Below are 17,225 nucleotides of genomic sequence, written 5' to 3'. Positions count from 1 at the left end.
CCATAACCCTTACCCTAAAATGTAACCCTTATCTCTAACCCTAACCCCTAACCCTTACCCTTACCCTAAAATGCAACCCTTATCTCTAACCCTAAACCCTAACCCTTACCCTAAAATGTGACCCTTAGCCCTAACCCATAACCCAACCCTTACCCTAAAATGTAACCCTTATCTCTAACCCTAACCCAAACCCTTACCCTAAAATGTAACCCTTATATCTAACCCTTACCCTAAAATGTAACCCTTATCTCTAATCCTAACCACTAACCCATACCCTAAAATGTAACCCTTATCTCTAACCCTAACCCTTACACTAAAACATAACCCTTATCTCTAACCCCTAACCCTTACCCTAACCCTAAAATGAAACCCTCATCTCTAACCCTAACCCCTAACCCTAGCCCTAACCCGTAGCCCTAACCACTAACCCTAAAATGTAACCCTTATCTCTAACCCTAACCCTTACCCTAAAATGTAACCCTTATCTCTAACCCTAACCCAAACCCTTACCCTAAAATGTAACCCTTATCTCTAACCCATACCCTAAAATGTAACCCTTATCTCTAACCCTAACCCCTAACCCTAACCCTTACCCTAAAATGTAACCCTTATCTCTAACCCCTAACCCTAACCCATACCCTAAAATGTGACCCTTAGCCCTAACCCGTAACCCTTACCCTAAAATGTAACTCTTATCTCTAACCCGTACCCTAAAATGTAACCCTTATCTCTAACCCGTACCCTAAAATGTAACCGTTATCTCTACCCCTAACCCTTACCCTAAAATGTAACCCTTATCTCTAACCCTAACCCCTGACCCTTACCCTAAAATGTAACCCTTATCTCTACCCCTAACCCTAACCCTTACCCTTATCCTAAAATGTAACCCTAACCCTTACCCTTATGCTAAAATGTAACCCTTATCTCGAACCCTAACCCCTAACCCTAACCCTTAACCTTACCCTAAAATATAACCCTTATCTCTACCCCAACCCCTGACCCTAACCCCTAACCCTTACCCTAAAATGTAACCCTTATCTCTATCCCTATCCCTTACCCTTACCCTTAATTGTAACCCGTATCTCTAACCCTAACACCTAACCCTAACCCTTATCTTTAACTCTAACCCCTAACCCTAACCCTTCCCCTAAAATGTAAATCTTATCTCTAACCCTAACCCTTACCCTTACCCTAAAATGTAACCCTTATCTCTAACCCTAACCCTAAAATGTAACCCTTATCTCTAACCCTAACCCCTAACACTAACCCTAAAATGTAACCCTTATCTCTACCCCAACCCCTGACCCTAACCCCTAACCCTTACCCTAAAATGTAACCCTTATCTCTATCCCTATCCCTTACCCTTACCCTTAATTGTAACCCGTATCTCTAACCCTAACACCTAACCCTTATCTTTAACTCTAACACCTAACCCTAACCCTTCCCCTAAAATGTAAATCTTATCTCTAACCCTAACCCTTACCCTTACCCTAAAATGTAACCCTTATCTCTAACCCTAACCCTAAAATGTAACCCTTATCTCTAACCCTAACCCCTAACACTAACCCTAAAATGTAACCCTTATCTCTAACCCTAACCCCTAACCCTAACCCTCACCCTTACACTAAAATGAAACCCTAACCCCTAACCCTTACCCTTACCCTAAAATCTAACCCTTATCTCTAACCCTAACCCTAACCCCTAACCCTAACCCTTACCCTTCCATTAAAATGTAACCCGTATCTCTAACCCTAACCCCTAACCATTACCCTAAAATGTAACCCTTATCTCTAACCCTAACCCTAAAATGCAACCCTCATCACTAATCTCTAACACAACCCTTAACCCTAAAATGTAACCCTAATCTCTAACCCTAAAATATAACCCTAATCTCTAACCCTAACCCTAAAATGTAACCCTAATCTCTAACCCTTAACCCATAACCCTAACCCATAACCATAACCCTGTCCCCAATTAGTTCCAAACAGAGGGTGTCATCCCGTTCCATCCAGGAGAAGATGGAGAAACTGGCCCATGCAGCTCAGGTAGAACATCACATTACATTACACATCACATAACATTATACATAACATCACACATAACATTATACATAACATTACACATCACATAACATTACACATCACATTACACACAACATCACACAACATTATACACAACATTATACATAACATAACATTACACCTAACATTATACATAACATTACACATCACATAACATTACACATCACATAACATTACACATCACATAACACATCACATAACATTATACATAACATTGCACATCACATAACATTACACATCACATAACACATAACATTACACATAACATTACACATCACATAACATTATACATAACATAACATTGCACGTCACATAACATTACACATCACATTACACATCACATAACATTACACATCACATAACACATCACATAACATTATACATAACATTGCACATCACATAACATTGCAGATCACATAACACATCACATCACATTACACATCACATAACAGTACACATCACATCACATTACACATCACATTACACATCACATCACATTACACATCACATCACATTACACATCACATCACATTACACATAACACATAACATTACACATCACATTACATCACATAACATTACACATCACGTAACATTACACATCACATAACACATCACATTACACATAATATTACACATCACATAACATTACACATCACATAACATTACACATCACATAACATCACACAACATTATACATCACATTACACATCACATTATACACAACATTATACATAACATCACACATAACATTACACATCACATCACATTACACATCACATCACATTACACATCACATCACATTACACATCACATAACATTACACATCACATAACATCACACAACATTATACATCACATTACACATCACATCACATTACACATCACATAACATTACACATCACATAACATCACACAACATTATACATCACATTACACATCACATTATACACAACATTATACATAACATCACACATCACACATAACATTACACATCACATAACATCACACATCACACATAACATTACACACATGACATTATACATAACATCACACATAACATCACATTATACACAACATTATACACAACATGACAGTATACATAACATCACACAACATCACACAACATCACATAACATTCACATAACATTATACATCACATCACATAACATTATCACATAACATCACACAACATTATTATCACATAACATCACACATCACATATAACACATCACATAACATCACACATCACACATAACATTACACACATGACATTATACATAACATCACACATAACATCACATTATACACAACATTATACACAACATGACAGTATACATAACATCACACAACATCACACAACATCACATTACATCACATAACATTATACACAACATGACATTATACATAACATCACACAACATTATACATAACATCACACAACATCACACATAACATCATACATAACATTACACATAACATCACATAACATTACATAACATTACACATAACATTATACATAACATTACACATAACATTACACATAACATTACACATAACATTACACATAACATTATACATAACATTACACATCACATAACATCACATAACATTACACATAACATCACATAACATTACACATAACATTACACATAACATCACATCACATAACATCACACATAACATTATACATAACATCACATATAACGTCATACATGTGACCGACCGGCTCAAATCAGTCATATGTATAAAAATGTGAAATGGTGTTTTTACATTGGATAAAAGTAGAGACTCAGAGCTACAAAATGGTATATCATACACTACATTTGAGGAACATTGGGAAAGTCATTTTCCTTTGAAAGTTGATGAACTTGTAAAACTCACTTTCGAGAAAATGGCCTTTGGATGTTTTTGTACTAATATTGGAGAGCTCTTCTTTGTGTTCACCCATTCAGCATTGTTCACACCCTCTTAAGTTTTAGCCCCACCCATCTCTTTAAGCGTAGGTCCAAGTGTACTTTTTAAATGTATTTTTAATTTGATTTATTTCACCTTTATTTAACCAGGTAGGCCAGTTGAGAACAAGTTCTCATTTACAACTGCGACCTGATCAAGATAAAGCAAAGCAGTGAGACACAGAGTTAGTTACACATGGAGTAAACAAACGTACAGTCAATAATACAGTAGAAAAAGTCTATACACAGTGTGTGCAAATGAGGTAAGATTAGGGAGGTAGGCCAATAAATACGTCATAGTGGCGAAGTAATTACAATTGAGTGATAGATGTGCAGAAGATGAATATGCAAGTAGAAATACTGGGGTGCAAAGGAGAAAATAAATAAATAACAGTATGGGGATGAGGTAGTTGAATGGGCTATTTACAGATATGCAATGATCTGTGAGCTGCTCTGACAGCTGATGCTTAAAGTTTGTGAGGGAGATATGAGTCTCCAGCTTCAGTGATTTTTGCAATTCGTTCCAGTCATTGGCAGCAAAGAACTGGAAGGAAAGGCGGCCAAAGTAGAAATTGGCTTTGGGGGTGACCAGTGAAATATACCTGTTGTTGAGCTGAGATAAGGCTGGGCTTTACCTAGCAAAGACTTATGGATGACCTGGAGCTGGGCCAGCTGACAAGAGCATACAGGTCCCAGTGGTGGGTAGTATATGGGGCTTTGGTGACTAAACGGATGGCACTGTGATAGACTGCATCCAGTTTGCTGAGTAGAGTGTTGGAGGCTATTTTGTAAATTACATAGCCGAAGTCGAGGATCGGTAGGATAGTCAGTTTTACAAGGGTATGTTTGGCAGCGTGAGTGAAGGAGGCTTTGTTGTGAAATAGAATGCCGATTCTAGATTTAATTTTGGATTGGAGATGTTTAATATGAGCCTGGAAGGAGAGTTTATAGTCTAGCCAGAGACCTAGGTATTTACAGATCACTGCATCTGTACATAGCCCATCCAACTACCTTATCCCCATACTATTATTTATCTTGCTCCTTTGCACCCCAGTATCTCTACTTGCACATTCATCCTCTGCACATCTATCACTCCAGTGTTTAATTGCTATATTGTAAATATTTCACCATTACGGCCTGTTTATTTCCTTTCCTCCCTTATCCTACCTCATTTGCACACACTGTATATAGACTTTTTCTATTGTATTATTGACTGTATGTTTATTCCATGTGTAACTCTGTGTTGTTTGTGTCTCACTGCTTTGCTTTGTCTTGGTCAGGTCACAGTTGTAAATGAGAACTTGTTCTCAACTGGCCTACCTGGTTAAATAAAGGGGAAATAAAATGTTAAAAAGTTGTGGGTGTGTCCAGGCTTGGCCCTCACTGGCCAGTGAGGATGTGCTCCAAGGTGAAACATGATGGTTGCTTCAAGTTGTGTATTTTCAGTCTTGTATGTATTGCCTTGGAATCAACTCCAAATCCAATGTTAGTCCATTATAGTTTGTTAATTGGCTTACAGAAACAAAATGTAGATCTATATTTCCTTAATATGTTGACTTGAACCTGTTTTCAGTCCACATTGTTCTATGTAATCATGTCTTCAATGTGGAAATATATACATAGAATTTGCACTGATATAGAGGCTAGGCCCACTGTAAATTGCATTATGGCTCAGCATGGACATGCAAAATGTTGTCAATAAGCAAAAAGAGAGCGAGTAATTCGAATCAAATTGTTAACCAAACTAAACAACTAGTTTTAAACACACTTACAGGCACCATCATTTCTCCACCTGGCTTTATAATATTAAAACAGCTATGAAGGGTTTTACGCACATCCAAACTTATCACCATAGCTGGACATAGAGAGGGTTTTATGCTTGTCCAAAACAGGACCTGCATGGCTAAAATAATGTGGGCCTGCCTACAATGCATAGATAAAAAGGGAATATCAAATCACTTTTATATTTGAATGGTGATGAAGATTTATTTACATTTGTCTCAGGAGACAAACGCTTTATCAACAGTCTTGACTACTTCGCAATTGCTTTGGGCAGACAAAAAGGCCTTCATTGAGAAGACGGGAGTCTATGCTTGGGTTAAAATCAAAATGGTAAAAAACATGATTTAAAAAAAATGTTTCGAAATACGAAGTATACATGCACCAAAAGCACATTAGTCTACTCTTGTTCCATCTTCATATGGGCATTGTGCATCACAGCTGGATAGTATGTTTTAATGTATTTTCTAATTGTTTTAATTTAACCTTTATTTAACTAGGCAACTCAGTTAAGAACAAATTCTCATTTACAATGACCGCCTACCCCGGCCAAACCCGGACGACGCTGGGCCAATTGTGCGCCCTATGGGACTCCCAATCACGGTCGGCTGTGATTCTGCCTGGATTCGTTTCCGCTGTCAAAATTTATGACATAACCAACTGTTGCCACTAGAACCAGCTTTTGGTTGGTTTTAAAAAGCCCTGTAAGTGCTGCCTGAAATTAGCACTTTGGATCATGTTTTTAAGGACACATCTCAAATATTTCCACCCCTCCCATCTGAGCGCAGGTCAAGCTGATATAAGACAGGCATATTGCTGAACCTGGGCTGGAAAGTGCCAGTGCGAATGTATTTACATGCCCAAATTGCAAACTAAAGTGCGTTTGACAATATCACCGGAAACACCAGCCGAAAATAGAGCCCTATGTCTGATATTTGTCTCAAATGTTGTTACTCCTGATGCTGTCTTGGTTGGACCAGGTCTCTCTTGAAAAATAGATTTTATCTCAATAACACTAACCTGGATAAATAAATAATACATTTTTTAATTAAAATAAAAACGGTCTCTAACCCTAACCCTCTCTGTCTCTAACCCTCTCTGACTCTAACCCTCTCCGTCTCTAACCCTCTCTGTCTCTAACCCTCTCTGTCTCTAACCCTCTCTGTCTCTAACCCTCTCTGTCTCTAACCCTCTCTGACTCTAACCCTCTCTGTCTCTAACCCTCTCTGTCTTACCCTAACCCTCTCTGTCTCTGTCTCTAACCCTCTCTGTCTCTAACCCTCTGTCTGTAACCCTCTCTGTCTCTAACCCTCTCTGTCTCTAACCCTCTCCGTCTCTAACCCCTCTGTCTCTAACCCTCTCTGTCTCTAACCCTCTCTGTCTCTAACCCTCTCTGTCTCTAACCCTCTCTGTCTCTAACCCTCTCTGTCTCTAACCCCCTCTGTCTCTAACCCTCTCTGACTCTAACCCTCTCTGTCTCTAACCCTCTCTGACTCTAACCCTCTCTGTCTCTAACCCTCTCTGTCTTACCCTAACCCTCTCTGTCTTACCCTAACCCTCTCTGTCTCTAACCCTCTCTGTCTCTAACCCTCTCTGTCTCTAACCCTCTCTGTCTCTAACCCTCTCTGACTCTAACCCTCTCTGTCTCTAACCCTCTCTGTCTCTAACCCTCTCTGTCTCTAACCCTCTCTGTCTCTAACCCTCTCTGTCTTACCCTAACCCTCTCTGTCTCTAACCCTCTCTGTCTCTAACCCTCTCTGTCTCTAACCCTTTCTGACTCTAACCCTCTCTGTCTCTAACCCTCTCTGTCTTACCCTAACCCTCTCTGTCTCTAACCCTCTCTGTCTCTAACCCTCTCTGTCTCTAACCCTCTCTGTCTCTAACCCGCTCTGACTCTAACCCTCTCTGACTCTAACCCTCTCTGACTCTAACCCTCTCTGTCTCTAACCCTCTCTGTCTCTAACCCTCTCTGTCTCTAACCCTCTCTGACTCTAACCCTCTCTGACTCTAACCCTCTCTGTCTCTAACCCTCTCTGTCTTACCCTAACCCTCTCTGTCTCTAACCCTCTCTGTCTCTAACCCTCTCTGTCTCTAACCCGCTCTGACTCTAACCCTCTCTGACTCTAACCCTCTCTGACTCTAACCCTCTCTGTCTCTAACCCTCTCTGTCTCTAACCCTCTCTGTCTCTAACCCTCTCTGACTCTAACCCTCTCTGACTCTAACCCTCTCTGTCTCTAACCCTCTCTGTCTTACCCTAACCCTCTCTGTCTTACCCTAACCCTCTCTGTCTTACCCTAACCCTCTCTGTCTTACCCTAACCCTCTCTATCTCTAACCCTCTCTGTCTTACCCTAACCCTCTCTGTCTCTAACCCTCTCTGTCTCTAACCCTCTCTGTGTCTAACCCTCTCTGTCTTACCCTAACCCTCTCTGTCTCTAACCCTCTCTGACTCTAACCCTCTCTGTCTTACCCTAACCCTCTCTGTCTTACCCTAACCCTCTCTGTCTTACCCTAACCCTCTCTGTCTCTAACCCTCTCTGTCTCTAACCCTCTCTGTCTCTAACCCTCTCTGTCTTACCCTAACCCTCTCTGTCTTACCCTAACCCTCTTTGACTCTAACCCTCTCTGTCTCTAACCCTCTCTGTCTCTAACCCTCTCTGACTCTAACCCTCTCCGTCTCTAACCCTCTCTGTCTCTAACCCTCTCCGTCTCTAACCCTCTCTGTCTCTAACCCTCTCTGACTCTAACCCTCTCTGACTCTAACCCTCTCTGTCTCTAACCCTCTCTGTCTCTAACCCTCTCTGTCTCTAACCCTCTCTGTCTCTAACCCCCTCTGTCTCTAACCCTCTCTGACTCTAACCCTCTCTGTCTCTAACCCTCTCTGTCTCTAACCCTCTCTGTCTCTAACCCTCTCTGTCTCTAACCCTCTCTGTCTCTAAACCTCTCTGTCTCTAACCCTCTCTGTCTCTAACCCTCTCTGTCTCTAACCCCCTCTGTCTCTAACCCTCTCTTACCCTAACCCTCTCTGTCTCTAACCCTCTCTGTCTTACCCTAACCCTCTCTGTCTCTAACCCTCTCTGTCTCTAACCCTCTCTGTCTCTAAACCTCTCTGTCTCTAACCCTCTCTGTCTCTAACCCTCTCTGTCTCTAACCCTCTCTGACTCTAACCCTCTCTGACTCTAACCCTCTCTGTCTCTAACCCTCTCTGTCTCTAACCCTCTCTGTCTTACCCTAACCCTCTCTGTCTTACCCTAACCCTCTCTGTCTCTAACCCTCTCTGTCTCTAACCCTCTGTCTCTAACCCTTTCTGACTCTATCAAATCAAATCAAAATCAAATCAAATTTATTTATATAGCCCTTCGTACATCAGCTGATATCTCAAAGTGCTGTACAGAAACCCAGCCTAAAACCCCAAACAGCAAGCAATGCAGGTGTAGAAGCACTCTAACCCTCTCTGTCTCTAACCCTCTCTGTCTTACCCTAACCCTCTCTGTCTCTAACCCTCTCTGTCTCTAACCCTCTCTGTCTTACACTAACCCTCTCTGTCTCTAACCCTCTCTGTCTCTAACCCGCTCTGACTCTAACCCTCTCTGACTCTAACCCTCTCTGACTCTAACCCTCTCTGTCTCTAACCCTCTCTGTCTCTAACCCTCTCTGACTCTAACCCTCTCTGACTCTAACCCTCTCTGTCTCTAACCCTCTCTGTCTTACCCTAACCCTCTCTGTCTTACTCTAACCCTCTCTGTCTTACCCTAACCCTCTCTGTCTTACCCTAACCCTCTCTGTCTAACCCTCTCTGTCTTACCCTAACCCTCTCTGTCTCTAACCCTCTCTGACTCTAACCCCTCTGTCTCTAACCCTCTCTGTCTCTAACCCTCTCTGTCTTACCCTCTCTGTCTCTAACCCTCTCTGTCTTACCCTCTCTGACTCTAACCCTCTCTGTCTTCTCTGTCTCTAACCCTCTCTGTCTTACCCTAACCCTCTCTGTCTTACCCTAACCCTCTCTGTCTTACCCTAACCCTCTCTGTCTCTAACCCTCTCTGTCTTACCCTAACCCTCTCTGTCTCTAACCCTCTCTGTCTCTAACCCTCTCTGTGTCTAACCCTCTCTGTCTTACCCTAACCCTCTCTGTCTCTAACCCTCTCTGTCTCTAACCCTCTCTGTCTTACCCTAACCCTCTCTGTCTTACCCTAACCCTCTCTGTCTCTAACCCTCTCTGTCTCTAACCCTCTCTGTCTCTAACCCTCTCTGTCTCTAACCCTAACCCTCTCTGTCTTACCCTAACCCTCTCTGTCTCTAACCCTCTCTGTCTCTAACCCTCTCTGACTCTAACCCTCTCTGACTCTAACCCTCTCTGTCTCTAACCCTCTCTGTCTTACCCTAACCCTCTCTGTCTCTAACCCTCTCTGTCTTACCCTAACCCTCTGTCTGTCTCTAACCCTCTCTGTCTCTAACCCTCTCTGTCTCTAACCCTCTCTGTCTCTAACCTCTCTGTCTACCCTAACCCTCTCTGTCTCTAACCCTCTCTGTCTCTAACCCTCTCTGTCTCTAACCCTCTCTGTCTCTAACCCTCTCTGTCTCTAACCCTCTCTGTCTCTAACCCTCTCTGTCTCTAACCCTCTCTGACTCTAACCCTCTCTGACTCTAACCCTCTCTGTCTCTAACCCTCTCTGTTTTACCCTAACCCTCTCTGTCTTACCCTAACCCTCTCTGTCTTACCCTAACCCTCTATGTCTTACCCTAACCCTCTCCAACTCTAACCCTCTCTGTCTTACCCTAACCCTCTCTCTCTAACCCTCTCTGTCTTACCCTAACCCTCTCTGTCTCTAACCCTCTCTGTCTTACCCTAACCCTCTCTCTCTCTAACCCTCTCTGTCTTACCCTAACCCTCTCTGTCTTACCCTAACCCTCTCTGTCTTACCCTAACCCTCTCTGTCTTACCCTAACCCTCTCTGTCTCTAACCCTTTCTGTCTCTAACCCTCTCTGTCTCTAACCCTCTCTGTCTTACCCTAACCCTCTCTGTCTTACCCTAACCCTCTCTGACTCTAACCCTCTCTGTCTCTAACCCTCTCTGTCTCTAACCCTCTCTGTCTCTAACCCTCTCCGTCTCTAACCCTCTCTGTCTCTAACCCTCTCTGACTCTAACCCTCTCTGTCTCTAACCCTCTCTGTCTCTAACCCTCTCTGTCTCTAACCCTCTCTGTCTCTAACCCTCTCTCTCTAACCCTCTCTGACTCTAACCCTCTCTGTCTCTAACCTCTCTGTCTCTAACCCTCTCTGTCTCTAACCCTCTCTGTCTCTAACCCCTCTGTCTCTAACCCTCTCTGTCTCTAACCCTCTCTGTCTTACCCTAACCCTCTCTGTCTCTAACCCTCTCTGTCTTACCCTAACCCTCTCTGTCTTACCCTAACCCTCTCTGTCTCTAACCCTCTCTGTCTCTAACCCTCTCTGTCTCTAACCCTCTCTGTCTCTAACCCTCTCTGTCTCTAACCCTCTCTGACTCTAACCCTCTCTGACTCTAACCCTCTCTCTCTAAGTGCTCTCTGTCTTACCCTAACCCCTCTGTCTTACCCTAACCCTCTCTGTCTTACCCTAACCCTCTCTGTCTCTAACCCTCTCTGTCTCTAACCCTTTCTGACTCTAACCCTCTCTGTCTTACCCTAACCCTCTCTGTCTCTAGCCCTCTCTGTCTTACCCTAACCCTCTCTGTCTCTAACCCTCTCTGTCTCTAACCCGCTCTGACTCTAACCCTCTCTGACTCTAACCCTCTCTGTCTCTAACCCTCTCTGTCTCTAACCCTCTCTGTCTCTAACCCTCTCTGTCTCTAACCCTCTCTGTCTCTAACCCTCTCTGACTCTAACCCTCTCTGTCTCTAACCCTCTCTGTCTTACCCTAACACTCTCTGTCTTACCCTAACCCTCTCTGTCTTACCCTAACCCTCTCTGTCTTACCCTAACCCTCTCTGTCTTACCCTAACCCTCTCTATCTCTAACCCTCTCTGTCTTACCCTAACCCTCTCTGTCTCTAACCCTCTCTGTCTCTAACCCTCTCTGTGTCTAACCCTCTCTGTCTTACCCTAACCCTCTCTGTCTCTAACCCTCTCTGACTCTAACCCTCTCTGTCTTACCCTAACCCTCTCTGTCTTACCCTAACCCTCTCTGTCTCTAACCCTCTCTGTCTCTAACCCTCTCTGTCTTACCCTAACCCTCTCTGTCTTACCCTAACCCTCTCTGTCTCTAACCCTCTCTGTCTCTAACCCTCTCTGTCTCTAACCTCTCTGTCTCTAACCCTCTAACTCTCTGACTCTAACCCTCTCTGACTCTAACCCTCTCTGTCTCTAACCCTCTCTGTCTCTAACCCTCTCTGTCTTACCCTAACCCCTCTGTCTCTAACCCTGTCTTACCCTAACCCTCTCTGTCTCTAACCCTCTCTGTCTTACCCTAACCCTCTCTGTCTCTAACCCTCTCTGTCTCTAACCCTCTCTGTCTCTAACCCTCTCTGTCTCTAACCCGCTCTGACTCTAACCCTCTCTGTCTCTAACCCTCTCTGTCTCTAACCCTCTCTGTCTCTAACCCTCTGTCTCTAACCCTCTCTGTCTCTAACCCTCTCTGACTCTAACCCTCTCTGACTCTAACCCTCTCTGTCTCTAACCCTCTCTGTCTTACCCTAACCCTCTCTGTCTTACCCTAACCCTCTCTGTCTTACCCTAACCCTCTCTGTCTTACCCTAACCCTCTCTGTGTCTAACCCTCTCTGTCTTACCCTAACCCTCTCTGTCTCTAACCCTCTCTGACTCTAACCCTCTCTGTCTTACCCTAACCCTCTCTGTCTTACCCTAACCCTCTCTGTCTTACCCTAACCCTCTCTGTCTTACCCTAACCCTCTCTGTCTCTAACCCTCTCTGTCTCTAACCCTCTCTGTCTTACCCTAACCCTCTCTGTCTTACCCTAACCCTCTCTGACTCTAACCCTCTCTGTCTCTAACCCTCTCTGTCTCTAACCCTCTCTGTCTCTAACCCTCTCTGACTCTAACCCTCTCCGTCTCTAACCCTCTCTGTCTCTAACCCTCTCTGACTCTAACCCTCTCTGTCTCTAACCCTCTCTGTCTCTAACCCTCTCTGTCTCTAACCCTCTCTGTCTCTAACCCCCTCTGTCTCTAACCCTCTCTGACTCTAACCCTCTCTGTCTCTAACCCTCTCTGTCTTACCCTAACCCTCTCTGTCTCTAACCCTCTCTGTCTTACCCTAACCCTCTCTGTCTCTAACCCTCTCTGTCTTACCCTAACCCTCTCTGTCTCTAACCCTCTCTGACTCTAACCCTCTCTGTCTCTAACCCTCTCTGTCTCTAACCCTCTCTGTCTTACCCTAACCCTCTCTGTCTTACCCTAACCCTCTCTGTCTTACCCTAACCCTCTCTGTCTCTAACCCTCTCTGTCTCTAAACCTCTCTGTCTCTAACCCTTTCTGACTCTAACCCTCTCTGTCTCTAACCCTCTCTGTCTTACCCTAACCCTCTCTGTCTCTAACCCTCTCTGTCTTACCCTAACCCTCTCTGTCTCTAACCCTCTCTGTCTTACCCTAACCCTCTCTGTCTCTAACCCTCTCTGTCTCTAACCCTCTCTGACTCTAACCCGCTCTGACTCTAACCCTCTCTGACTCTAACCCTCTCTGTCTCTAACCCTCTCTGTCTCTAACCCTCTCTGTCTCTAACCCTCTCTGACTCTAACCCTCTCTGACTCTAACCCTCTCTGTCTCTAACCCTCTCTGTCTCTAACCCTCTGTCTCTATCCCTCTCTGTCTCTATCCCTCTCTGTCTCTAACCCTCTCTGACTCTAACCCTCTCTGACTCTAACCCTCTCTGACTCTAACCCTCTCTGTCTCTAACCCTCTCTGTCTTACCCTAACCCTCTCTGTCTTACCCTAACCCTCTCTGTCTTACCCTAACCCTCTCTGTCTTACCCTAACCCTCTCTGTCTTACCCTAACCCTCTCTGTCTCTAACCCTCTCTGTCTCTAACCCTCTCTGTGTCTAACCCTCTCTGTCTTACCCTAACCCTCTCTGTCTCTAACCCTCTCTGACTCTAACCCTCTCTGTCTTACCCTAACCCTCTCTGTCTTACCCTAACCCTCTCTAACCCTAACCCTCTGTCTCTAACCCTCTCTGTCTCTAACCCTCTCTGTCTCTAACCCTCTCTGTCTTACCCTAACCCTCTCTGTCTTACCCTAACCCTCTCTGTCTCTAACCCTCTCTGTCTCTAACCCTCTCTGTCTCTAACCCTCTCTGTCTCTAACCCTCTCTGTCTCTAACCCTCTCTGCCTTACCCTAACCCTCTCTGTCTCTAACCCTCTCTGTCTTACCCTAACCCTCTCTGTCTTACCCTAACCCTCTCTGTCTCTAACCCTCTCTGTCTCTAACCCTCTCTGACTTTAACCCTCTCTGTCTGTAACCCTCTCTGTCTTACCCTAACCCTCTCTGTCTTACCCTAACCCTCTCTGTCTCTAACCCTCTCTGTCTCTAACCCTCTCTGTCTTACCCTAACCCTCTCTGTCTTACCCTAACCCTTTCTGTCTCTAACCCTCTCTGTCTTACCCTAACCCTCTCTGTCTCTAACCCTCTCTGTCTCTAACCCTCTCTTACCCTAACCCTCTCTGTCTCTAACCCTCTCTTACCCTAACCCTCTCTTACCCTAACCCTCTCTGTCTCTAACCCTCTCTTACCCTAACCCTCTCTGTCTCTAACCCTCTCTGTCTCTAACCCTCTCTGTCTCTAACCCTCTCTTCCCTAACCCTCTCTGTCTCTAACCCTCTCTGTCTCTAACCCTCTCTGTCTCTAACCCTCTCTGACTCTAACCCTCTCTGTCTCTAACCCTCTCTGTCTCTAACCCTCTCTGTCTCTAACCCTCTCTGTCTCTAACCCTCTCTGTCTCTAACCCTCTCTGTCTCTAATCCTGTAGAAGTCTGAGACTCTGCGTTCTCCCGACATTGCCCAGAGGACCCTGTTCCTGCTGGATGAGGTTTCGAAGAAGAGATGCCTATTTGAAAAGGATCAGGCAGCCGCTCCGTGCAGCTCTGGGGTTCTCAGACAGGAACCTCGCAGATTCGCGTCTGGAATCTCCGACCGCATCAACCGCTGGGTCAGCAAGACCAACAGACCTGGCGGCTCTGCCCACAAACCCATGGTGAGTACATAGCCCCTCCTACAACTAACTCCACCCACAGACCAAATAGCCCCTGCCACTTATTCACTAGTGTTACTTAAAACCCAACTGGCTCCACCCACAACACTAATGGCCCCTCCCATAACATTACTAGCTCCTCCTACAACCCCACAGTGTGGCAGAACACTCAGACAACCATCGTACCATGTTTCAGGAATTAGGTCAATTCAGGAAGTTAATTAAAGTTGTCATAGAATGTTATCTGCTTTTATGGATGTGATGGATGATGGCACTAAGCCAAAAGTGGTTTAATGATAAAGGTTATTACCAGGTCTAACCGCTAGATCACAGCTTCATCAGTGCAGCACTAGGGAGCCCTGTCTCTGCTCTGACTGTGGATACAGACAGACACACACACGCAGACAGACACACATACACTGACTGACTGACTGACATGTGAAGCGTTTAAGCTGTTGTCTGCACTTGGCCCAACACAGCTCCATCCTCTATGGTGTCTGCACTTGGCCCAACACAGCTCCAGCCTCTATGGTGTCTGCACTTGGCCCAACACAGCTCCATCCTCTATGGTGTCTGCACTTGGCCCAACACAGCTCCATCCTCTATGGTGTCTGCACTTGGCCCAACACAGCTCCATCCTCTATGGTGTCTTCACTTGGCCCAACACAGCTCCATCCTCTAGGATGAATGTGTGCTGAGTGGACAGAATCACAATCTCTATCTCTCTCTCTCTCTCTCTCTCTAGGATCTGCATCATGTTAATATCCCCAGTAAGCGGAGTGCGTTTGAGAGTGCAGGGGAGGACAGCTCTCCTAACCCAAACCACCACACCAAGGTCGATAAGTGAAGAAGGACTCAATGTAAACCTTCATTTTACAGTTCAAAAGTACATACAGCCTGAGGTAGGGAGAAAGAAAGATGTGGAGGAGAGGAGGAAAGGAGAGGTTAGAGGCAGGTGATTATTTCAACACTTTTAAAGGTGACTGACCCTAACCTGATTCAGGGAATTTTGGGATTGTAATTTTAATAAGGTGAATCTTTCTGTACTGCCATAAAATGACTCTAATAGCTATGCCAATGCTCTCTTAACCTTAATCTGTCTCAAACCTAACCCTAATCCTACCATATTAAATCCCATACCCCCTAACCCCTAAACATAACTCCTAAGAATGTGTCTAACCTTTAACCCTAAATAAAACATTTTATATCAACACTTTATATCCTCCTGGTCTTTATATTTATTTATTTAACCTTTATTTAACTAGGCAAGTCAGTAAAGAAAACATTTGTATTTAAAATGATGGCCTACCAAAAAGGCTAAAGGCCTCCTGCTTGGGCTGGGGATTAAAATTAATTAAATAAAAAATAGGACATAACACACAACGCAACAAGAGAGACAACACAACACTACATAAAGAGAGACCTAAGACAACATAGCATGGTAGCAACACAACATGACAACAACATGGTAGCAACACAACATGGTAGCAACACAACATGACAACAACATGGTAGCAACACAACATGGTAGCAACACAACATGACAACAACATGGTAGCAACATAACATGGTAGCAACACAACATGACAACACAGCATGGTGACAACACAACATGACAACACAGCATGGTAGCAGCACAACATGTCAACACAGCATGGTAGCAGCACAACATGTCAACAACATGGTAGCAAAACAAAATGGCTTCAGCACAACATGGTAGCAACACAACATGACAACACAGCATGGTAGCAGCACAACATGTCAACAACATGGTAGCAAAACAAAATGGCATCAACACAACATGGTAGCAGCACAACATGGTAGCAGCACAAAACAGGGTACAGACATTATTGGGCACAGACAACAGCACAAAGGGCAAGAAGGTAGAGACAACAATGCATCACGCAAAGCATCCACAACTGTCAGTAAGAGTGTCCATGATTGAGTCTTTGAATGAAGAGATTGAGATAAAACTGTCTAGTTTGACTGTTTGTTGCAGCTCGTTCCAGTCGCTAGCTACAGCGAACTGAAAAGAGGAGCAACCCAGGGATGTGTGTGTTTTGGGGACCTTTAACAGAATGTGACTGGCAGAACGGGTGTTGTATGTGGAGGATGAGGGCTGCAGTAGATATCTCAGATAGAGTGGAGTGAGGCCTAAGAAGGTTTAATAAATAAGCATCAACCAGTGGGTCTTGCGACAGGTATACAGAGATGACCAGTTTACAGAGGAGTATAGAGTGC

At 44.2% G+C, this 17,225-nt stretch overlaps 1 protein-coding gene across 3 annotated transcripts in view; it reads left to right on the top strand.

Moving 5' to 3' along the window:
- lad1 (ladinin) overlaps positions 1 to 16,202 on the top strand; it is a 92,141-nt gene extending 75,939 nt beyond the window's left edge. For 2 of the 3 annotated variants that reach the window (XM_042299893.1, XM_042299895.1), the window contains exons 9-11: positions 1,979 to 2,045; positions 14,763 to 14,987; positions 15,730 to 16,202. In XM_042299893.1, coding sequence (XP_042155827.1) covers positions 1,979 to 2,045; positions 14,763 to 14,987; positions 15,730 to 15,943 — 506 coding nt within the window. In that variant the 3' untranslated portion in view covers positions 15,944 to 16,202. The remainder of the gene's footprint in view (positions 1 to 1,978; positions 2,046 to 14,762; positions 14,988 to 15,729) is intronic. The other variant, XM_042299894.1, reaches the window with a different exon arrangement.
- Positions 16,203 to 17,225: the final 1,023 nt, after the last annotated feature.

Source organism: Oncorhynchus tshawytscha, linkage group LG16, assembly GCF_018296145.1.
Source record: "Oncorhynchus tshawytscha isolate Ot180627B linkage group LG16, Otsh_v2.0, whole genome shotgun sequence".
Classification (NCBI taxonomy): domain Eukaryota; kingdom Metazoa; phylum Chordata; class Actinopteri; order Salmoniformes; family Salmonidae; genus Oncorhynchus; species Oncorhynchus tshawytscha.
Note: the sequence above shows the minus strand (reverse complement) of the source record. Positions and strands in the feature narration are given on the sequence as shown.